This window comes from Mauremys mutica, chromosome 11, assembly GCF_020497125.1.
Source record: "Mauremys mutica isolate MM-2020 ecotype Southern chromosome 11, ASM2049712v1, whole genome shotgun sequence".
NCBI classification, from domain to species: Eukaryota; Metazoa; Chordata; order Testudines; family Geoemydidae; genus Mauremys; species Mauremys mutica.
In genome coordinates this window covers 22,162,493-22,186,559 of record NC_059082.1, presented here as the reverse complement: position 1 = coordinate 22,186,559, position 24,067 = coordinate 22,162,493, and the positions used below count along the sequence as shown (strand labels likewise).

Here is a 24,067-nt window from a genome sequence, read left to right as displayed (position 1 = left end):
CCCCTCGCTCAGCATCTTCTCCCCCGTCCCGGCGCTGTCGCTGCGGGGCAGGACAGGACGCAGAACACAGCGAAACTCAAGGCGAAGAGCAGAAGCTTCAGCTGGGCTTCACTTCTCTACTGCGCATGCGCATAGGCTTCGCGCATGCTCCTTAGAGCCGCAGCGGGGGGGGGGGTTGCGCGTGCGCAGACGGTAGACGCAATTCTACCTGAGGCCGCGCACTTTTTTCCCCCCCTGTTGCCCTGACTGCTGTGGTGTCATCGGCGCTTGGCCGGCCTCAGCCGCGGTGACTCGAGTGCCTCCGCAGCCTGCCATGCCCATTGCTCGGCTCGCTGCTGCGGAGGCGGAGCTCGCGCAGCACTGAGGGAGCCGCCGGTCATGGCAGAGTTCCCGCCCGTGCCGCTCTCCCTGCGGGAGGAGCCCCCGGCCGCCCGCTCTGGCTCCGAGTCCGAGTCGGAGGCCGAGCTGTCGCAGAGCCTGGCCCGCACCAAGATCCGCTCCTACGGCAGCACGGCCAGCGTGGCGGCCCCCCTGGCGGAGCGCTACCTGGAGCATCGCCTCAGCGCCGGCGACACGCTGCAGGGCATCGCGCTCAAGTATGGAGTTACGGTAAGGGCGGCCCGGGGGGGGGGCGCTGGGAAGGCGAGGCCCCACTGGCGCCAGAGGCGGGCGGGCGGGCAGGTCCGGGACCCCGAGCCCTGAGAGGGGAGGGCGCCCTGGCCGAGGCGCCGCGCGGAAAGGCTGCTCGGTCCCTTGGACAATGGGCGGGTCCGCATTTGTAGAGGAGGCGTCGCAACCCTTCCTCGCCTCAGAGCGTAAATGCTGGGCCCGGGCCCGAGCCCGACCGCACCACGTGTGCGCGGGCCCTGAACTCGGCCGCGATCTGGAGCTACCAGACTATAACTCATGGGCCAGGCCAGTGGGAGCGGGGAGGAATTCCTCGGCCTGGGTGAGACAGCGCAGCAGCTGCGGGGGGAGGGATCCCTGGCGAGGTGTGAGCCACTTGGGGCCTGGCCATGGAGTGAAGGAAGGATACCCAGCCAGGTGTATGGTACAGGAGCTGCAGGGTGGGAAATCCTTAGCCAGCTGTGAGTAGGGTTGCCAGTTTTGGTTGGATGTATTCTTGGCGTTTTCATCGACATGCTATCTTTAATTAAATATTAATTTTTATTTTCTGGAGACTCTTGGAGGGAAGCCTGGATGGTTGGGAACCATAGCTGTCAGACAGAAGAAATGGGATGGAGAGTGACAGGAATCCTTGGTTAGATGTGAACCAAATGAGGTTGTAAGAGAGATGGGGTGAGATGAGAAGAAGGGGGCATAGAGAGGAAAAATCCCTCCTCATCACATGCAAGTTTTGGGGGACAGTAAGGTGATGGAGGAGTTAATGCCTAGCCCTCCAGGAGCCAGTGGTTTGTGATGGAGGAGGGCTCAGTCCCTCCCAGGCCATGTGTTAAAGCAGAAGTTGCAGGAATAGATGAAGAAATGCTTGGCCAGCTGTGAATAAGAGAAGACCATAGATGGGGAATCTTCATCCAGGTGTGAGTCTCTAATAAATGTATTGCTGCAGTAATGCATCCACAGCCATCCCTTAAAAAAATAATAATCTCAAATTAATATCTACAACATGACAATGTGGCCTAGTCCACTGTACAGGCTCCAGGAACCTGTACATGGTTGTTTCTAATAAGCTTTTCCAGATCAGCATAGTTAGGAATATTTTTTTTCTTGTGAGAGCCATGATACATAAGATGTGCTATACATTACCCATGCAAACCACCACTTGCTGTCTCTAGCATCATGTCATAATAGTTTTCAAACCAAGTTTTAGCTGCCCTAAGGGAAAACATACCAAAAACTTTCTAGCAACAGCTTTTTATATACAGTTGTAATTAACAATATTTGGCTCCCATCGTGAATAAGGTCAAAGTCTTTATTTCCTTTTGGAAAGAAGAGTAACTCTACTTTGAGTCAAATCCTGATTACTCCTTACTGATAGAAGTAATGCTGTGGAAATCAGTGGAGTTACTCTGGGTTTTTTTGGTGTAAAAGCAGAATCTGACTCAAGGCTCTGTGAATAAGATGAATGGGTTTGCCATTAGTTTATTTATATACTCACCATTGTAACTTATCTCACACATTTAAAAAAAACCCTCTCGCGTCTAGTGACAAATGGGGTTGGAAACGTTTAAATTTGGTTTTTATTCAGAACTGGGACTACTGCATTGTAGTTCAATTTAATTAAAATAAATTTGTATAAATGTATTTCTAAATAGGAACTTCAGTATTTCAGAGTGGCATTGTAGCATGGAATACTAACATTAAAAAATTAAGCTCAATTTTTAATTTTTATTTAAATTACTTAAAATACATTTCAAGCCAGACCTGTCAAAGAATACACCTGAAAAAATAGTAATCTAGCCCTCAATTTCAAATGTCAAGATGTACCTTTTTTAGTTCTCCCTATTTAAATTTCCATTGTGACAGTATAAGAAGTAAGTACTAATTTTTCACTCTCATTTGCTATCTACCAGACATTCCTAGCAGTCTCCTTAATTTACCAAGTCTTGAGTAAAGGCTTTAGAGTTTTAACACTCCCATAATGTAAACAGAAGATTTTTTAAAATAGAAACTTAGGACCAACTTTTATTAAAGAATATCTTTGTATAGGCCTTATAAAATGAAAAGTGCATTAGCAGCAATCCCAGTCACACTCGGTTCTGCCTCATAGGGCTAAACCAAGTCACTGATGTTTCTGAGAGTCTCTCTGACTGATGGGAGTTGGATCAGGTCTTACTTCAGTAGGGGCTCAGAGTGGTGTGAATGCAACATCCTCATCTCTTGAGAAGGTGAGGAGGATGAAGAACTTGCACCTCTAACAATGACTTCCTCCAGCTGTTTAAGAAGAGGTATTGATTGTCTTTAAAGGAAACAAAAGGTCCACATATTTGCCCTTCACCAGAAGAGTGCTGGCTACAACATGGGGCATCATGTTTATCTACCATAGGTATCTTTCAAGTTGCTCTTGTCATTCTATCCACATGCCATACAGGGAAAAGGATATCCAAGGCCTTATTCATCTACCCTACTTTAAACAAAAGTTTTCTGCTATGGCTCCCTTCCTTATTGCTCCCCTTGGTTGTAGCAATGATGGGAGCACTAGTGCTGATAGTCACTGTCATCTAGATCTGTTCTGAACAAGGGTAATGTAGTGTAGATGAAGCCTACCACTGATGAGAGATCGAATGGGGGTGGGGGGAGATGTTAATTTGTGATCTTTAGTGTAATCTCTTTAGTAATCTGGGAAAATTTTGATGTTTATAAATCATATATTTGTAAAGATCTATCAAGCTGATTCTGTTAAACACCAAATAAAATTTTTAGTCGAAATATTCTAAGAGAATAAGTGAGTGTGGGTACGTAATTGTGGGAATTAAAAGGATGATGGCTAGAATATTGTTAAATGTTGTTCCTACAAAGCCAAGAAGGTTTGCGCTTTGTGCAATGTAAACATTAATTCCTTGTAGGGTGACCAGATAGGAAATGTGAAAAATCGGGATGGGGGTGGGGTTGGGGGGTAATAGGAGCTTATATAAGAAAAACCTAAAAATCAGGACTGTCCCTATAAAATCAGGACATCTGGTCACCCTAATCTCTTGCAACATCCCTAAATAAGTGACTACTATTTTTATTTTACTGTTTGTTTTCTCCAAACAAACATAGGGTGCATGTGTAATAGGAAAGTTCACAAGCATTTTGTGCCTTGGTACAGCTTCACATATGGCTGTGTTTAAAAAAAAGTTTTTTTTAACCACCAGATTGTCCAGTTCCAGGGTTGAACAACATTAAGGTTAAAATACTTGTACCCTGTTTGCATTACAACTTCCAAACTTCACCTATTTTTACCACAGGTGGACTTATGCCAGTGCAGAGAAATGCTTATGAATTTTCCCGGCATAGGAAAGGTCACAGTGTCAAATTCCATCACATTTACACCTATGAATCCTTATTGGAGGCACTGGAGTTCTGTGAGTGTAACTGAAGGCAGAACTTAGTCAGCAGTTCTCAAGCGACGTACCCAAGACTACTCACAGAATTTTAGAGTGGAGATTAAAACATAGGGGTCCCATACTCGTACCACTAAAATACATGGGCTCTCTGAAGGGCCACAAGAAGATATACTTAAGCAGTATTCCAGGGAGGAAGAACAAACCTTCACTGGCAGAGTTACAGTGAAGCATGATAAACAGCTTTAGGATGCATTATTTATCAGCTGTCGTTTTGCTAGTTCCTTTACAAATGCAAGTCATGGTAGACATATTGGGTTTTAGCCTTTGTGCTACAGTTCTGTAGATTGATTTCTCCTTTAAAGAAAGCTATGCCTTCCAGTTACCAGTGTAATCAGAATTTTGGTATCGAGCAAGTAAATGATTCTGTATGCTTTGGTGGCTTCTGGGGCCTTGGCCCTGAGATGTTCTCCAGACTGGAAGCTGGGGCTCCAGCTCTGGTTTTGCAGCCTATACTACCTAGTGAAACGGGAGCAGTGTAGGGAGTGCACTATGATCCAGCTGACTGTCCCTTGTGGGGAATGTTGGAGAGCAAGAGGCACTTGCTGGCAGGTCCTAACAAGATAGGGAGATTAAAATAACATTTCACATGCTTGGATGTAGCAGAATGTCAGATTCTAGTGCAAAAATGCTAAATTCCATAACATCTTAGAAAATGGCAAATTCCACAGCCATGAAATCCTGGGAACCACAAGGCCCTGATAGAGATGAATGAGGCAGCTCACATTTCTCAGAACTGTTGTTTCAGGCTCTCTGCAGTCATCACTTCATCAGTTTGCATTTAGTTCCTGTTTTTAAGGTTCTAGGGCTAGAAACAATTGCAGACAACTGAAAGCTGAGATTGTGCAGCTATGGGTGACTGTCATGGCAAATTCTGCAGCTGCAGAATCCGTGGGGCCCCTACCCATAATGATAGAAAGATGGGCCCCACTGAGATGTCAGTTTCTATTGTGCGTTGGGCAGGTTACTTGAGATCAAGATGGAGCACCCAGTGGTAGGACCTCCAAGCTGCATTTTGATATTTGTATAAATTGATTGGGTAAAATAAGGAGGGTAGCCACTGTTCATGCTGTAGAATTCCAATGGTTGGTTTTGGCCAGGAAGTGACCACCTACACTACTGTTCTCACAAAATATGGGGCCAAGTTCAGGACCTAATTAGAGATCTCTGCATTTATGTAAAACCAAACACACCAAAGCGGGGAGTGGCATCACAGATTAAACATATTCATTTGATGTCTCCAAAACCCAGGAAGTTCACTATTTTTGGGTCTTTCAAGATAGGCAGTCAGCTATATGGTCTAAACATCTTAGTGTACCCCTGAAGCCCTAAACACCTTCACATGCTGGGAATACTTATACTTTAGGTAATTTAGTTGGTTCTCTGGGGGTTGTTCTCTCAGACTGGCCCCAACATGAATGCAAAATAATGCAGCTTTTTTGCTGCATTATTGTGTATTCTTTGCTGAGCAAAGATGGCCTAAATTTGGGTTGTGAAGAGAATGGAATACTCAACTTTAGAGAGAGGTTCTTTATGTAGAACAAAAAATGTACCCTTAGGGAGACTTCCAGTAGCATAAAGCCTAGTGCATGGACAAAGAAAGCAAAGCAAAAAGGCTGAGTTAATGGCAAGACAGAACATACACCTCTACCCTGATATAACGCTGTCCTCGGGAGCCAAAAAAATCTTACCACGTTATAGGTGAAACCATGTTATATCAAACTTGCTTTGATCCTCCAGAGTGCGCAGCCCCCCCCCCCCAGCGCTGCTTTACCACATTATAGCTGAATTCGTGTTATATTGGGTTGCGTTATATTGGGGTAGAGGTGTAGTTGAGGATAATTGTTCTAAATTCAGTAGCTCCTTTTATATGCTAAATTAAGACAAAGTAATTGTTTCAAGGAAAGTCTTTTTACTTATTAAACTGCTTGACTGTTGCGTGTTTTGAGGATGGTGGCATTCTGTACGTTACAGAAATCAGTACTGCTTCAATTTAATTGTTTTTCTTCTCTCTTCCAGATGGAACAAATAAAAAGGGCAAATAAACTATTTACTAATGACTGTATATTCCTGAGGAAAACACTGAATATCCCAGTTATATCAGAGAAGCCGTTATTGTTCAATGGACTTAATTCGCTGGAATCGCCTGAGAATGAAATTATTGACATTTCTCTTTGTGGTGAAGGACCAGTGACAGTTCAGGAAGAGAGTAGTTCTTCTTCTCCCAGCCCTCAAGAACCTGACAATCAACCTGCTGCACCTGAAGAACTATCTGCCAAAGATTTTCTACATAGACTGGACTTGCAGATTAAGTTGTCCAAACAGGCAGCCAGGAAACTAAAAGATGAAGATATCAGGTAAACTAGACTTTAAAATGAAGCATCTAATTTCAGATTAACACTTACTCCTTTTTAAAGCTGAGTTGTCGTAAGCCTATTTTTTGTGGCATTTGGACAAACACTAGTTATATTTATGTCTATAATCTTTCTGATTTTAGGCTTATTTGCAGCACCCATCACAAATCACATTTATCATGTCGTGTAATGGACTATAGGCAGGTTCTTGGATACTACGATGATTAGGATAGTATAAGAAGCTATCTAGAATAACAGTTGTATCTAAGCCCTGGCTACAAATAAGAGAAAGAATAACATTGTGTAAAAAGTATCAGAGGGGTGGCCGTGTTAGTCTGGATCTGTAAAAGGCAACAAAGAGTCCTGTGGCACCTTATAGACTAATGCTCCAATATGTCTGTTAGTCTATAAGGTGCCACGGGACTCTTTGTTGTTGTGTAAAAAGTGTTGGTATAACACAGATTTCTGATTTGGTAGATGGTTATCCATATAGGCTCTGATTCAGCAAAGTACCAAGCACCCAAAGACCCTGTGGGAGCTGAAGGTGTGTAATGATACATTACTGGGGCCCCCCCCAAGCAAAAATCTGAAATGGCCCCCAATACACATTTGTAGATGTGCCCAATCTCATACAGCTTTCCTTTCTCACCCAAGCAATGCTCATTCCCCCAGTAGCTGTCTCTTCCTCCTTTACCACCCTCATACATTCACCTTCCCTTAGGCCTTGCCTTCACTAGGGAAAAAGATGTATTCTTAGCTAAGAGGAGGCTCTAATGGCTTCATCCCATATCTCCGTACACAGTCCCCTTCCATAAGGGGGTTGGCTCTTCTCAAACACGCACGCCATACATGCTCTCTGGGGGTTCATCATTCCTTCTCCTCTCACATACCTTTCTCCTCCTCTTAGTGCCCCCCCACGGCTAATCAGCCACACTTTTCATGTTCACCCCTTGGAACTTCATTCATTAGTAGCTCCTTGGAGTGAAGCCAGAAATCAAGCCTTGCAGAAGTTGCTCCTCCTTCAGAATTGGGCCCTCTGTTGGCTTCAGTAGAGAGATACAGGCAACTGTCTGCCCAGGTGAGCTGCTCCTTAAATTGTACATGTGAAAAACCACAGTGCGAAGAGGAGGGCATGCCAGCTGCTGAAAAGGAGCAACTATCTACTTCTCCAGCTCTCAGGAAACAGAAGATGGAGGTGGAGCATCTCCTTTCTAACTAACCAATGACAGGCATCTCCCTTCTCTCCCCGAAGAAAGACTTGGGGTACGTCCAGACTACCTGCCGTATCGGCGGGTAGCGATCAATTTATCGGGGATCGATATATCACATCTCATCTAGACGCGATATATTGATCCCCGAACATGCTCCCCGTCGACTCCGGAACTCCACCAGAGTGAGCGGCGGTAGAGTCGACGGGGGAGCCTCGGCTGTCGATCTCGCGCCGTGAGGACGGGAGGTAAGTTGGAATAAGATATGTCGACTTCAGCTACGGTATTCTATGCCGTATCTTACATCGACAGCCCCCCCCTCCTCCCAGTGTAGACCAGGCCTTGGACAGCAGGAGCCCTTGCAGTCATTTAGGCTGCAAGATCAGTGTTTCCTCCTGCAAGGGCCCACGTCAGTTCAGGCCTCTCAAAAACTACAAATGCTGCAGGATGGTACTTACAGCCTTAGTGCTCAGCACCTCACAAGACCAAACCTGCTGTCTCAGATGAACTAAGTTAAAATTCTACATACAAACATAAGAACGGCCATACTGGGTCAGACCAAAGGTCCATCAAGCCCAGTATCCTGTCCTCTGATAGTGGTCAATGTAAGGTGCCCCAAAGGGAATGAACATACAGGTTATCATCAAGTGATCCATGCCCTGTCACCTAATCCCAGCTTATGGCAAACAGAGGCTAGGGACACCTAAATTTTATAATTTAGTATCTTATTGTGCAATTAAATATATTTTTAATGCTGTAAATATACAACATTGTTCCTGAGTGGTATGTAATAGCAACTGGCCATGAAATCCAAATTTGGGTTCAAATTTCCACCCCTCTCCACATTTAGGGGAGTACAGATCTGAATCTTTGTCCATTTCATGGGTTAATGGTATTCATCTGCCACCGTCATTTAACTTGCGTCATCTTTAGCATGGTTGAGGACACTGTGCAGGACATTGCTATCTTAATGGCCTCTGCTGATGAATCTCATGATAAGCCTGCTAAAAAGGTGACATTAACATGCGAGTACGTGTTGTTGACTTAGCAGTTAAGCTGGGCTGACAGAGACCACAGGTCTCCAGCAAGGGTTTTGCTTATTTTAACCTCCTTTGCACACAATAAAATGTTAATGTGTGGGAGGGAATTCATTTCAGGACCTCGGCAAACTACACACATAAAAAGTAGTTGTGTTCAGAGTGACTGGTTTAAAGAGAGGGACATTTTACTGTTCCTGTCTGCTTCCTTATGTGTTTTTTGGGTCATAGCTTGGAAAACACAACTTTATTGCTGCATTTGCTCCCCAGTCAGTCAAAAAAGGGCAAACTACATTCACTTTTGTATATGCATCATTAACAAAATTACAAGAGTACAGATTTTTTTGGGTCATGATGCTGCATGAAGCACAAAAGCACAGCTTGATTATCTGATTCCAGCTTGAACCTCCATTTAGAAACTAGATTGTCAGTTATAGTCACAGGAAAAAGCTAACTTAGGAGGCAGAGTAAGAATAAATATGTAAATTTAATAGATAATGTTACTGAGCTACATGTGGGGTTCTCCCCACAACTTCCATAGACTTTAATGGGAGTCAGGTGCTACAGCCCTGACAATGTGCCCAATATGGTGGGAGGGGGCACTGATTTGATATCTTTCTAGTCTCATTTGTAAGTCTTACAGCATTTCAAACAGGTGAGCACTCATTGAAGTGCAAACAGGTGGGTTTCAATGTATAATCAGATATCTCATGGACTTAGAAGCAATTGAGGCATTACAATTCTTCAAATAAGTGTGCTGTACAATGTTGTAATATGTGTAACTTTTACTTATGATATAGGTGGGATTTCACCTGTATTGAGACACCTAGACCTTCATCAGTACTATAAAAATAAAACTAAATGTACAAGTGTTGCCTTAAGCATATATGGCACTTTATCTAAAAGGACCCCAAAGCACTTTACAGACTGTGGACCAGAATCTGATCTGTTACATTGGTATAAATCAGAGTAACTCCCTTTGGTTTTTATTGGTTACTCTGGATTTATAGCAGTGTTAGTTCAGAATTGGGCCAAACATCAGTCTGTATATAACCGAGAGAGTTTTGTGTATGTACATATAAGTACACTTCCCAAGTCTGCATCGCTTGCTTTTACTGTTGTTAACTACTGAACTCTGTTCATAGCTCTCCAAGTCATTGTTCTCCAGACTCTAGCATGTGCAGAATGGTGTTGCTTGCCTTCCTACATACCCCACCCAAAGAACTTGGGTTCCCACTGTTTCAAGATCCCATTCAAAATTGCCGTCCTTGTTTTCACATCCTGCATGAACTTTTTCTTCTTCACTTTTTTCTAGCATGTGCCTCCTATATCTTGCCATTGTTTAGGAAACCTGCTTTTCTGCAGCTTCTGACACCTGGCAAAATCTAATATTCCCCCCCCCACCATCAGCTCTTCAGTTTTATCTGAAAACATCTTTTCTCCTGTGCATAGAACATCATTGTCCTCTCAGATTTGGGGGGGGGGGGGAGCATGGATTTAACTCTATAAAGCCTTTTAGGATGCAGTTTGTGTGAAAGGTGCTATGTACATACATTGTAATGTTATCATACCCAGTGGATTATGGGACCTTGAGCACAATTTGGCCACTCAGTCAATGTTGCTCTGTCATCATTACATGTTAATATGGTATGACTATAATGAAGACCTTTTTATATGAAGGTAAAAGTGAAATAAGTAAAAATGCTACATTTCAGCTACATTAACCCTGTACATTCTATTTCAAATGGCCTTGGCACATAGTAGAGAGCTTTTCAGATAATGTGAGATTATGGGATGTACATCAGCATTGGAATGTACTCAAATGTCAGTTTGCAAAGATGGAAGAAAAGCAACATTTGTTATGTTGCTACATCTTGAACCAGGGAGTAGAAGAATGGATCTGAGGTCTGAGTAAAGAAGACACCACCAGCAGCAGAGGATTGGCTCCAAAATTCAAAAAAACTATCACCTTTCTCCTGTCAGCATGCCTGGGCTAGCATGACATGCAGGCTAATGGGACATGGCATGTGGTAAGTTGCTCATTCAGTTCTTTCTCCCTTAAGGTGTTTGTTTTTTTGTTTTTTTTAATTTAAATTCTATCACATGCACTCTTACTTAGTGAAACTCAGTTACACATGTTAGGCCTGATTCCTTATGCTTAACAGTTCTGCATGCAGAGCCACTGCAGGATCAGGCCTGATGTAAATGCAATACAAGATGAATACTTGAATTCAGTTAACCATCACCTTCCAAAAATTCTGTCGTTTAACCATGCCCCTTGAAATGACCTCAGTCTTCTTTTGTAGGATTGCTTAGTGGCCAAAGTCTCAGCTTTGGAATACTTAAACCAGTCTTTGCTATAAATACAGCTCTTCATCTTACCTAAACAGAAAACTGAGTAACATGTAGGTTGTGAAGGTGGTCTCTTGAATTAGACTTTAAACCTGAAGGCACTGTATGCCTTGCGTGGATGTTAATTCCATGTGATCTTTAACCACAGCCATTGTTGTGCTGTGTATTATTTGGCTGCTGCCATCCTCCTCAGAGGTGACTGCATTTCTGTAGTAGTGTGTATATATACAGTATTTATGAAGAACTTTGTGATCCTTCAGGGGTCTTTATAAATGTAAAATTAATACTCAATCTCTGGCCACCAAGCAAAGAAATGTAAGGTATAAAAAGGAGAATTTGTGTGGTGGTGGCAGTGCAGGGGCATGGAAGAAAGCAAAATAAAAACAAGTTATCCTTTGATTTTTTGCACGTCTGCTTTTCCCCTGTCTTGGTATTCTTTAAGTGTGTGTTTCCCAAACTGTTATCTACTGTGGTGTCTGCAGTGAACCTATATAATGCAGATGTCAGGGATATGAAGGATGTGTAGTAATTGTTTTCCAGTTTTACCCCTGGCTGGCAGAAAAACAAACACTTTGTAGGACTGAATTTTCCAGAAATTATTCACTAAGGGTTCTATCTTGTCTATATGTGTGTTTTGTAAAAACATCTACTCTGAATGTGTACGCAACTAAGTAAGATATCATGTCTGGATGTAATGCCCTATAAGTTTTATGATGATTTGTAAGCTCTTTACAATATCATCATTAAGAGAATTCTATTGAGTGAATGCAGTAAGTTAGTGCATGGGGTCGGGGCATGATTTTTAGTTTGTGCCTTATGACCACTGGGCTGGAGAGGAGGAGGGGGAATGGATATTTAATGATTCCCTCACATCAGAGTTTAGAATGATAGTGCATTTGAAAAGAGGTACTGTAAAAATCCTTGTCTGCATCTATAAGCAACACCCTGGCTGCTAGCTAACTGCAAACATGCAACATTGGGAACAGAACCTGTAACTTGAAATTCTGTTAAATTGCCTAGTACTCAGCTCATTCACTGTGAGAGAAGATGGGAGCATATATGAGATCCATGATATGAATTTGTTTATTGGTTCTTGTTTTCTTTACAGTTCTCCAGTACCATCAGCCAAAAGAGAAATGTAGAGAGACAGCAATGAACTGAAGAAGCCTTTGAGGATATGTTACATGTTCCAAGAGCTATTAACTCAAGGGCTTTGATTAGTGTTCCTTTTACAACTGTTGGATGCTTGGTACAAGTGGGGTTAAAGTATCAAATGAATGCTCATTGTCATGTGTGCTGTAAGCAGTGACTAGTGTTCATTATTTGTGGGTGAGAAGCATTTGTACAGAAATCTGTGCAGATGTCCTTCTGTACCTGCAGTTTGTGTTGGGTTGAGGGTGGCAGGTGCAAATTGGGATACATAGCACTATAAAAATGTTGTAATGCTTTCTTTCCGTTCTCCTTTCCTGAAGGAGGAAGTGAGAAAGTAACTTATCACTTGTCTTCATTTTAGTGTATTTAAAAATCTCTTTAATAAAACTTTCCATTTTGTTTTTAATGAAAAAATGTGTGGTCACTAAAATCTGTGGCAAACATGTATTAATATTGTGATGTGTGCAAGTGTTCATTTGGGGCACTTGTCTCTCTGAAAGGCATAATATTGCAGCTTGAATTACATCTTCTACCAAAGGGTGAAGGTATATCTTAAATCTGCCCTCGTACAGCCATAACTTGAACTTCTGAAAATTATTGTTTTTTAAATTAAAGATAATAACTTCGGTGGTTTTGAATCATATAACTGGAGCAGAGTTTCTCATTAACCATAGTACTAGGGAGAGTATGGCACTCAGTTTTGAAAGGTCTTCTCATGCAAAATTCCCATTGTCTTCAAGGAGAGCTCCATTTATGGGTGGATATACAGGGTTAAGCCCTCAATTAGTCATCAGCAAGTTTTGAATTTTCTTTGGGGTGACTAAAACAAGCATTCTAAGCTTCCTGGGCTGTGCTTAACATAACAATGAACAGCTCTGCTTGGATTCAAGTCTGTAATGACTGTTACTAATGCTCTTAATTTGGAAAATAAAGCTTGTCCTTGGGCTTGGTCATGAACCATGCACCATATTAGGTGCCAGTACATAGTATGCTATACTGACAGCTACATTGGAGGTCAGAACACACTAATATATACACAACAGAAGTGCAGATACTAAATAATGGATGTGGAGAAAAGTTTCTTATTTGGGTATCCTACCTTTGAACAAAATGAGCAAATCTGCTAACAGAAAATAAGTCTCATTTCCATCCTCCACTTACTCCTATTTACCCCTCCAATCTGATACAGCTGACCACAAGCACACATGGAAGCTGCCTGCACTTGCAGGTTCCAATTCCCAGAGGCATGTAGTTTTCATAATCTGGTAGAGGTGCTGAGGGCCCTGTTACATTGTCAGTGGTAGGAAATGGAGTAAAGCTATGTGGGCACGAAAGCTATGACTCTGGCCATCCCTATATCTCTATTTAGAGAGATTCTTCCAGCAAAAAGCCAGACATGACATCTTCAGGTGGGAACACCAGTTTTGTTTGTTTGTTTTTTTAATAGGAAAGGACCAAATCATTAGGAAAGCTGTTTGCAAGCTAAGCAAATAACAAACAGGAAAAATCCAGGAAGTCCATAAAGCTCTTTCCAATGTACAACCTACAATCACAGAAAAAGGAAAATATTGCTCCCAGCCCAGTACAGTTAGAGTGTAATAGAGCCTTCAGGACCACTCAGTGACATGGTGGCATCATCAGTTACATCTTGTAGCGTATGAAGCTGTTATTTCAATGTTTGCCTAGCCCAGGTCAGAATTTAAGGAGAAACTGTGTTTAGTTAATCTGTGAGATGAGAACCAAAGAGATACAGTGGCCTTCATAAAGATTCCCCTTGATATTCATTACAGCTGAATCTTGTCTCTATCATAAGACATCATTCTCTTGCAGAACAGTAGAATATAGACTGATGCCATTTATTTTTTTAAGGCTGCACAATTCTCGGTGCAAAGTATACTTGATAGGTCATATGTGGACCTCATCATATTGGCCAGTGTAAAATGATGTACAGATCTGCATGCTGTGGTGTGTTAGCCTGAGGCTACAATAAGAGAAGATCTGGCATCTTGTTTTGAGTGCTAGGAAGATCATGTATGTCCGTCCATCATGGAAGGCATGGGATCATGCAGAACTCTGAAGAAATATGTTTGGAAGGGCCTGATCTGGCAGCGTGTAGACAAAACTACCATTGACTTTATAGACATGGGAGTTTGCTTCTATTAGGACTGGAATGTTAGACCATAAGTGGGTATCAATCTATGCAATGCTGAGACACATGAGCAAAACTGCTCTTATTCATATTTCATAAAGCTAGCTCCTTGGCCATTTCAGTTTCACTTCTTGACTATTTAATTGAAAGCGTTTAAATATGAACTACCGTTGTTTTTATACTAAATAATAGAGGGAAACCGCTCAATATTATACTGACGGGGACAGTTACATAATACAGTACTGGTAACAACTTTAGCCATAGGGAAAATTACTAAATTGACCCTTCAAACAAGGCTTTGAAATATTTATGCTTCTCTTTAGCTAAAAGATAATTTAGAAATTAAAAACCCTGAGAGGATGGTAACTGCTGACATTGCTGCACACTAGTTCTCTGTAGAAAGATCATTTGATCTGAATTGGAGATAAATATTTTTAAATCCATGACACATGAACTTAATCATTCATTGTATGTTGTGTCTTTTATTGCCATTTCCTTTATTCTTGTTAGAATTCCAATCCAGCATATTGCTCTTCCACCATTTCAGTATATTCTGAGAACCTGTCAACACAATATACCCTGAGGTTCTTGGGTCTCAGGTGCCAGAGCAATGAATGTCCCTCTAATTAGTGACTAAAAGTATCTATTATTAAATAGAGGTACCATTTTCTGGGATGTTAGTTGCAAGATATTAGATTTATCACTAATTTTTGGTTTGTTTTATGTGGGCACATTTGGGAGCAGGAGCTGATGTAGGCTACCTTCACCCAGGCCTAAGGCACCTGAGCAGGCAACAGACAGAATCCACCGCCCAGGGCTGAGGCCCTTAAGCTTCCGCACCCCACAGGGTGGGAGGGCTCAGGCTTAGGTCCCCCTTCATGGAGCCTTGTAGTAATTTTTGTTGTCAGAAGGGGGTTGCGGTGCAATGAAGTTTGAGAAACCCCGATTTAAAATATTCAAGATAGTCCCTTCAGCAAGGGCAGAAAGATGAAGAAATATTGTAAACGCTAAGATACCTGTATCTATTTCAGTAAGGAAAAAATTGGCAAGATTTCTATAATTATTAAACATTTATGGGTTGGTAGCACCTGAAGATCACAATCAGGTTAGGCCCCATTGTGCTAGAAGCTGTACAAACACACAAAATAACACTTCCTGCCCCAAAGCATGTTATCAACCCTGTACTCTGCTTTTCACAGTTTACAGACTTCAAAAAATCTCTCTTCATCCAACTAAACATAAATAGCATTCACAAGCCAAAGTAACTTAAAAACAGAAGTCCTAGTATTGAAATATTTTGGTACATTCAGTATGCTGGGGAATGAACAGATACCTTTCCGAGTTTAGCAGGGAGGGGATTAATCTCTTTCTTCCAGGTAAAGGTAGAACCACAGTTGATATTCCTGAGTTCAGGGATTTTCAGTGTTCTGGGCCAGCTGTTGACAGTTCATATCCCCATTTGTGGTATGAGAGGGATTTGCTGTGGGAGGCTGGTAGTGAGAATCAGCAAGGAAAGCTCTCTAGGGAGGAGAGCAGGTACTCTCTCTCCAGACTTGGCTGAAGTAAGCTGTGCTCTATAACTACTTTGAGTGAGAGGGAAGCCCTGTTGCATTTACATTTGCTACATTTACTTTTTTTTTTTTTGTTTAAACTAGTCAAGTGCATCAAAGTGTTTAAACTCCACCTTGCTGTTCAGCTGCCTTTCCTATGCTCACCCCCATTCTTATTTTAGGGGCTTATTTCATGAGGTGTTACTATTTTTCTATAGTTTGTGAAAATACCACACAGGCCTTAGTCAAAACTTCCCCTTGACTTCAGTTTTGCCTAAGTAAGTTCTGCAGCATTGGGCTATTGGTCTGTTTGGGAGCACATAAATAAATCTTTCACACAAAGTGTCACTGTGATGGTATAAACAACCCCTAAATCCTGAGCCAGCAAACTTTCAGTAGAATTTACCAGTAAAAAGGTCATTTACAATTGAAAACTGGAGGCCTCAACCAGCATTCAGCCTTATTTTACACTGGCTCCTGACTAGCACCCAGTCTGTTTGTTGTGGGCAATGTGCTGAGACTTACTGTATTAGCTTCCATTTTATACTTCAGAATGGATCAGGTTTTCCTCATCTCACTTAGATCACAGAAGCTAACTAAAATAAAAGTTCAGGATGGAGAAGACCTATTCGTATCTTTTCCCTCCCAAACACCAATTTTAGGAGCTGTAAGCTTCCGTCCACTGCATGGTATTAAAGAAAGCAAATGAATTCAAGAAAAGAGCCATAGTCTCATGGAATGGAGCTAACATGTCAATGCTTTCTCCTTCCTTGTCCAGTCGAGCCAGTCTATGTGAACACTGTGCAGTTGGGACTGTCAGTTGTAGGGCACAACTGGGAAAAAGCTATGCAATTTCTAGCCTATATTCTGTGCTTGCCTCCCCTCTTCACATGGCTGCAAAACCTTCCCACTAGAGAGCGGACGTACCTGTTTTCAGAAGAGACTTTCCCATCTGGGAGGGGGTATATGTGGCTTAAATAGCACTCAGCTTTTGGACTGTGAAATACTTAGAAATTTAAACTAAAATCTTCCCTTGGAAAAAGTTTTAGGTGGGTTGCATTTCACACTTTGCTCTGCATGAATGTTATATTTGGTTGACTTTATTATGGTGACATTTACCTGCTGTTTGATACGACATTTTGTGTATTGTTGTCTTGGTTGCTTGAGTTTTGGCAATTGGCCTACCGTGTTTCCATTTTCAAGACTATTAGGTATCAGTCTGACATTTGGATTTGTCCCAGTTCTGAATCAGCATACAACGCTATCCCTTGCCCATTTTTGGCTGCGGATTTGCAAACTGATTGTGGCATAGTTCTCATTTCGTTGTTAATTAACTGACTTAGGGTTCCCTATCATACCTTGATGCTAACTACAGTATATAACTACCCTTGGATTATAGTATTCCTTGGTTATTCTACATTAGAAATGCTTTGCCTTAGTCTTTAATAAGAGGATTCTTTTCTCCATGCAGAGCATCTACAGCTCCCATTGATGTCAGTAGGACTATCATGTGAATAAGGGTTGCAAGTTCTTGTCTTCAATGTTATGGAGCCACATTGTGACACCATAAGGTTTAAGAGCCTCTTTCATTCCAATTTCTTATTTTCAGATGTTACACTTTTTGAAAAATTTACCTTTGGGGCTGAAATCTCATGTTTATTCTTGGCCCAAAGATACATTTTTATCAAAGTGCTTTAACTGTTTGAGTTATCCAGCTTTTTTGGGGGGGGAGGGGGGGCGGGAAGAGGGAGGAATGGCATTTTTCACATGAAAAGAATAGTTGAGCTGCTTTAAAAAAAATGCATGGGTTGCTCAAATAGGTTTTTTGGTAACAAGGAGTGCATGCAGATCTTAAATGCCGATTAGAAAAAAAGCCATGTTTTTCTACTATCTTTCTAACAATGTACCAAGGCTGGGCACTTTCTAGACATGTCCATGTTGCTGGAACTCTATATTGAAAATCACGCAGCTGTTATTTAAATGATTGCGCAGTATATGCCTTTATCAGAATAAGCGATGGCACATTCAAATAAATGCAATTGCAGTTGCATTGGAATGTGTGAACTATCTCACACTGAAATAATGTTTTTAGGACATGATTAAACCTTCAAGCGCTTGTCATAAAGCCGCTGTTGCAAATTTTAGCATTGTAACTTTTGAAGAGATGTTTTGTATCTCAGATAATTATGGAATGTAATTTCTAATATTAGAAATATTGAAAAAACCAATTATCTTTGGAGTATTTGGCACTGAGCTAGTGCTGGGTAGTTGTGCTGCAGTAAATTTACATCATTGCTCTTTTGTTATGCCTTTCTGTAATATTCCTTACAGATGTTTCTGAGACTCATTTTCATCAAGCAAAAACCGTAGGTGGACTGATTTTCTTCAGACATTTTAATATTTACACTAGCCTTTCATCTGTCAGTCATTGTGTTAGTAATATACAGTTTGAAGTTGTTGGCAACATTTTCTGTGCTGCAATTTACTCTTTTTAAAAAGCCATAGCAAATTATTGTTCTCTTGACTAAAGATAGCTTCAAATGTTTGAGAGTTCTACTGTAGCTGTCAGCATTCTGCCTTAAAGTACCATAACTTGTTCCACATCAGATGGGATAAAAAAAAATAAGCTCCCTTTGTTATGGGACCATGATATAAACCCTTCTGCATTACCAGAACTGACAGCTCCTTGCCTGTCCGGTCCTCTCTATTAGGTCAAGCTACCAATTGTCAAACCTCACCCCCCAAAAAGAAAAACAGAACACCTTGGACCCATTTTTTCCCTCTGAAAACAGCTCTGTGCAATGGGGAAAATACACTTCCTTCATGTCCTAACGTGGCACTGGCAGCTTATGGGTGTGGTGGCTTTTCTTAGGATAGTTATAGAAAGGGTAAGGGGTTTCAAGTTCTGAATATTTTGCTAGATATGGAGGTACTCCAGAACTGTGCATGTATTTCTATAACAGAAACTGACCAACCCTTAATGAGACAATCATTTTTTCATTTTTTAAAGAAGGGGTTTACAGACCCCCTCCCCAACTTAGAAAGGTTTTCATAATTATTATTTCCCCAGTAGCCTCCCACCCCCCACTGTCTTGTTTCTCCTGGAATTTTTGCAACTCAAACTTGGAGCCTTATGCTAGCATGTGAGAAACAGTGGGTGAGAAGCCATCTAGGCAGGGGGATTTAATTAGATGGAGAATCTGAACTATTCTTAAAATGGCCATTGTTATACAGTGACAGCCATTTTAAATGGTTTTAATGGAATTGGGTTTTTGGATAAAGGTTGTACGAATACAAATCTGGCCACATGGAAGGATTCATGATCAAATCCAAAGAGGGATGTATCTTATCCTAAAAAGTAAATTTAACATATGCGTAAAAGGTCTAAGTGCCTGTACAATATGTAAGAATAATTCCAATCCAAGGGAAGAGAGCCCTAAAGGTAAAAAAACCTCCAGTTCTGTCAGATGGAGTCTTCTGACCTTCAGGGTTACATGGATATGTATAGACTCATCACACTGCCTCAGAACAGCTATAATTTTCTGCAGTGAGTGGTCTTTTCTTGTAGGGTGTGGTTTTTTCATTCTTTGCTGCTGCTACCAAACCTCCCCTGAGCAATTTTTACTGTGTTGAGTTTTTTGGACAGCAAACATCCAATACAATTTTGTTAGTGGCATTTTCATTTGGTTTTCATCCACCATCAACAAAAGCAGTATCAGAGCTTTCTAGTGCAGCAAAAATATGACCAAGCAGCCAGTGCTCAACTTTTACAAAACAAGAAAAGTATTTTACTAGTGAAAAGAGTGGATCAACTTTTATGACCAAATCCTACTTGCAGGAGTCAGGCAGGCATATTACTGAAATCACCCGGTCTACTTGCAGAAATAATATAAGTAGAATTTAGGGATTGATTTGCACCCCGTTAAAGGCAGTGGGCATTTTTCTTTTGATTTTACTGGGCTTTGGATCAGACTCCTGGATTGTAGGTTATACCAGATGCTCTCATCTTAAATTATAATTTCCAGCATAGCCTACAATACATTCTCGAAATAAAAAAGTGATACCAGCAGATATTTAGACTTCTTAGAAGTAATTGTAACTGAACTTATTTATTACAGAACCTGAACAGTAATCAGCATTAAAATTTGTTTATTAATGTATCTTAGATTTGTGTGTTTCCTCCCTACTTGAAAACAGATGGTGCATAAGAGAGCCTTATTACATGGCAGAAGTCCAAAGCATTATGGAAGGACATTGTTTATTCAGAAAGCATCCTCCTTGTGTTGTACTGTATTCACTTGGGTTCAGAGCAGCTATGCACATGCAGACTTCACAGTGCAGCAACTGTCTTAAAGTGGCAAGGACTTCACTGGTTGTTTTAGAAGGCTTCAGTGGCCAAGAGATTAATGTAGTGAATCTGGTTGCTGTTTCATTTGAATATTTATAATAGGAATAGAAAAATGCAGCATATGATCTCAAATTATTCATTAAGAATACCTACATCATGTTACACTTAATAGTTGTTATGGGCTGAATAAATCGCTCTCTCAGCTATCTTGCTGCGGTATTACTGAGATGTGCCTCCTGTACAAACACTTCAAAAAGTTTGAAAAAAATGTGATAACTGCTTCCAACTGAAAAACAGCCTGTTTCATAATGATGGTTCATCTCACTTTGAGAGCTTCTCTTTTAACATTATGGAGAAGTATTTGTCTTTGAGTCATGCGAGATTGAAACATCTTCAAACTCTGATTTATTTTTTCCATTTTAGTTTAACTCCATCTCATTTACTGTCCTAGACTGTCCCACTGTGATACTGACTGGCAGTCCAGTAATATTGACCAGTGCAAATTATTCCTTCTTGGTTAAATAGTTTAGTTAGGCCATAGAACCTGGTCTCTGGCTTTCGCTTCTATTGAAAACTGACAGTCTCTCTTTTATTGCTGATTTAGGGCTAGATCATGTTAGCTGCACACAGCCCAGGGTAAAGGGAGGTGTATAGGCATATTGTCCTAGGGAGAGCCCTGGGTGGTGTTCAAAAACTCCTTTGGTGCACGGTAGGAAAAATAGTAATTTGCAGCTTTCCCTTATGTATTGCACCATTCTGCTGGCCAGTGGGGAAAGCTACAGTCTGGGTTACCCCTGGTGGAAGGAGGACAACAGATGACATAAGAAAACTATTGAAAGAGAGGTCACTGTCACTGATACAGACTATGATAGAGAAAGAATCGTGGCATTAGACTGACAGATAGTAGTAAGACTGGGTTACCTCAGGTACCACGTGCCACAAGTTACAAGAGCAGCTAATAAAAATAAATATGCAGTCTCAGGGTGGAGCTCTCCACCGTCATAGCACCGTGCACACAAACGCTTATGTCGGTGCAACTTATGTCACTGTGGGGGTGGTTTAGTCAAACCCTTGAGCATAGGGTGATCAGATAGCAACTGCGAAAAAATGAGATGGGAGTGAGGGGTAATAGGCACCTATAAAAGAAAAAGTCCCAAAAAATGGGACTGTCCCTTTAAAAATGAGACATCTGGTCACCCTACCTAAGCCCCTCAAATTAGAGTCTGTCATCCTGGGCTGGGAGGCTCGGTACCACGGGCTGTGTAGACATATTCCAAGTGTCCTCTCCAGGGAGGATGTAATTTTCAGGAACGAAGTGTGACTATTTCTAGCAGTATGTATAGAGACTTCGGCAGTCATTTCTCTAGTACTAGTTCTCTTTATAGTCATCCATTTTGATTGCAGATCAGTTTTAGAATCATGAGATGTATGAATGTGCCATTTTTATATTGTCCTCTAAATTTGTATGTGAAAGGATAAGTGTACTTGTTAAAGTGAGCCCCTAATTAATATTAACAAATACCACATTATGCAGTTGGGTTGCCTCAGAATCCATTTGATAGCAGTGCATTTTTGTGCATTACAGGCTGTGGAACCCAAATCTTGATTTTCTTTGCCTCATTGTTGACTGAATTTATAGATGAATGCTTTTTATACCTGCAGCTTACCAACTAAGTCCAAATGACAGCCATACCAATTTCTTGGCCTCTAAGGTGGTTTGCTTTGACACTCCTCTTTCTCAATTTCCTTCATTTTTTGTGTAGTCTAAAGATACCTGGTTCCTTAGTAAAAGTGTTTCCAGTTGAAATACAATCAGTTCCATGTAATCCACAAATTATACAATTATGATACAAATGGATGGGGGGAAATTAAGACTCTGAAGTGTCCTATAGTCTGTTCCTTTTAAGGAGCACAGAAAAAAATAGTAAATTTTCTTCCCCAGGATCTCCTACTCATATCCTGTTTAGCTACTGTTGCATTTTTAATCTGAAAGCTAACAAGGTCTACTATGTTTACCAGCAAAATAAAATGGGTCAAAATTTTAATGAGCTATCCTTCCCCTCAGAATCAAATTGATTCTAGATGTAAGAGTTTGTGCAAATCTTTGAAACAGTTGCCTTTGTCTATAATTTACTCTTCAGACTGGGTTTTGATTTTTGAATGTAACCTTTCAGACTTCTCCCCCGTAAAAAGAATACTCAGACTAGACAGTATTAGAGAGGGCTTAAAATATATCTCACATCTTCTCTGATTGCCAGCTGAAGTGTGTGTGTGTGTGTTTTGGAGGGCGGGGAAGCGAAACCTCATCCCTCTGCCCTGGTCTGCAAATAATGTAGAGGTAGAGGGCCAGTTCAGTAGCTGGCCAGAGTAGGATGGAGGTTTTTGCTCAGCTAATCATTCTGGGTTACAGGTTTGCTTTTTCCTGCTCCCAACATTGGATAGCCTTAGAGAGTTTCCTTGTAAGTTTTTTGGGGGCAGGGATTGTCTTTACTTCGTGTTTTCACAGCACCTACCACCAGGATCCCAGTTATATTACACTAGTGCTTAGAAACTCCTACAGTAATAATGTACAACACCCTCTTTCCAAGAATATTCACATTCACGCCAGTGATCTAGGAAGGCAGGGGAGAGCAACATCACTGAAAATGGGACAGGTTCTGCACTCACGTGTCCCTTATGTTGCTTCCTGCAGAATTGGGGATGTAGTGAGTGTAGAGTTTAGCTCACTATTCCTGTTTCCTAGCGCAGGTTATGATGATGAAGAGTATTGTGCTGCTACTGCTTTTTTTAACCTACTTTCAATTTCATATTCTTGTTGAAGCCATTACTTAGTATCTATAATATTACTATACAATATACATAGTAATGTAACTACAGCTGTAGAAAGTGGTGAGATCATTGTGTTTCTTCATGGATAGATGTGGGTGTCTGCTTTATGACAGCAGTTTCCTGATAAAGAGACGTATGTCAATTATACATCTTCCTAAACTGACTGTGATGTTAATTTTCCCCACTACAGAGAGGAGGATGAGGAAAGTCCCTATGCAACTTCTTCCTATCACCAATAGATGACTGACACATGATGACCTGCAAACATGGAAAGAAGATACAGTTCTTAAAGAACTAAATAATTGATTCAAAAGCAAGCCTTTCAGACTGATTACCATGGTGTACTTTTTACAAGTCATGAATGGGTAATTTCATTGACTAATTGCACTGAAATTATTTGACCTCTTCTGCCTTCTGCAGGTTAATTTCCTTAAATTATATCAATAAGAGGTGTAAGCCTTCCAAAACTAGCAATTGCCTTCATATTTCTTCTGTGTAAATTGTAGCATGTTAGCAACAATATATCCTTGAGGTCATCTTTATGCAGGATGCAGTGATCTTTAGTATACAGTTTGTAAATACTTGTTAAGATAAAGTGTGAGATTATTTGATTAAATATTTATGGAGAAAGTTACACTTATCACTGGCAAATTTAACAATATAAAATGACTGAAATTTTATTATATTTACATCTTGATTCTGCAGTCCCAATGCAGGCAAATTTGCCACGGAAGTATTGCCTGCAGCAAGTTGTGTGTGTGTAAGTGTGCATATATAAATAACATCTGTGTGTTCCTGTAAAGGATTAATTTTAGCCCTTGATTTTGATTGGGTAAATAAAGCCTTTAGGGGAAAATAAACTATTTGTTTGCAAACTTTTTGGGAAAAAGTTATAGTAAGAGGTATTTTTCTTTGTGTTATAGTGACATTTGAAATGTTCATAAGTGTATTCTTGCGTGCAAATATATTTTCAGTGTAATTTTATTAAACAAAACCCCCCATAATAAATGACTATTCTTCA

General features: G+C 40.9%; 1 protein-coding gene across 3 annotated transcripts; it reads left to right on the top strand.

The window, feature by feature from the left end:
- Positions 1–174: 174 nt before the first annotated feature.
- LYSMD2 (LysM domain containing 2) lies at positions 175–24,067 on the top strand. 3 transcript variants are annotated; one of them, XR_006572584.1, is made up of 4 exons: positions 175–609; positions 6,087–6,424; positions 10,550–10,696; positions 12,127–12,584. XR_006572584.1 is itself a non-coding variant. In XM_044980958.1 (3 exons), exons 1-3 carry the CDS (start codon positions 379–381, stop codon positions 12,158–12,160), a joined length of 603 nt encoding a protein of 200 aa, XP_044836893.1. In that variant the 5' UTR covers positions 175–378; the 3' UTR covers positions 12,161–12,584. The 3 variants fall into 3 exon arrangements, 2 of the variants coding, with proteins under 2 accessions (XP_044836893.1, XP_044836891.1); XM_044980958.1 differs by lacking the exon at positions 10,550–10,696; XM_044980956.1 differs by lacking the exons at positions 10,550–10,696; positions 12,127–12,584 and adding an exon at positions 23,237–24,067 and having other exon boundaries at positions 177–609.

Excerpts from the sequence above, each read along its gene's own strand:
- LYSMD2 (XM_044980956.1), top strand. The coding sequence starts at position 379 with ATGGCAGAGTTCCCGCCCGTGCCGCTCTCCCTGCGGGAGGAGCCCCCG. Across the intron at positions 610-6,086 it reads CGCTCAAGTATGGAGTTACG|ATGGAACAAATAAAAAGGGC; the intron begins GTAAGGGCGGCC and ends TCTCTCTTCCAG. Across the intron at positions 6,425-23,236 it reads CTAAAAGATGAAGATATCAG|AGAGGAGGATGAGGAAAGTC; the intron begins GTAAACTAGACT and ends TCCCCACTACAG.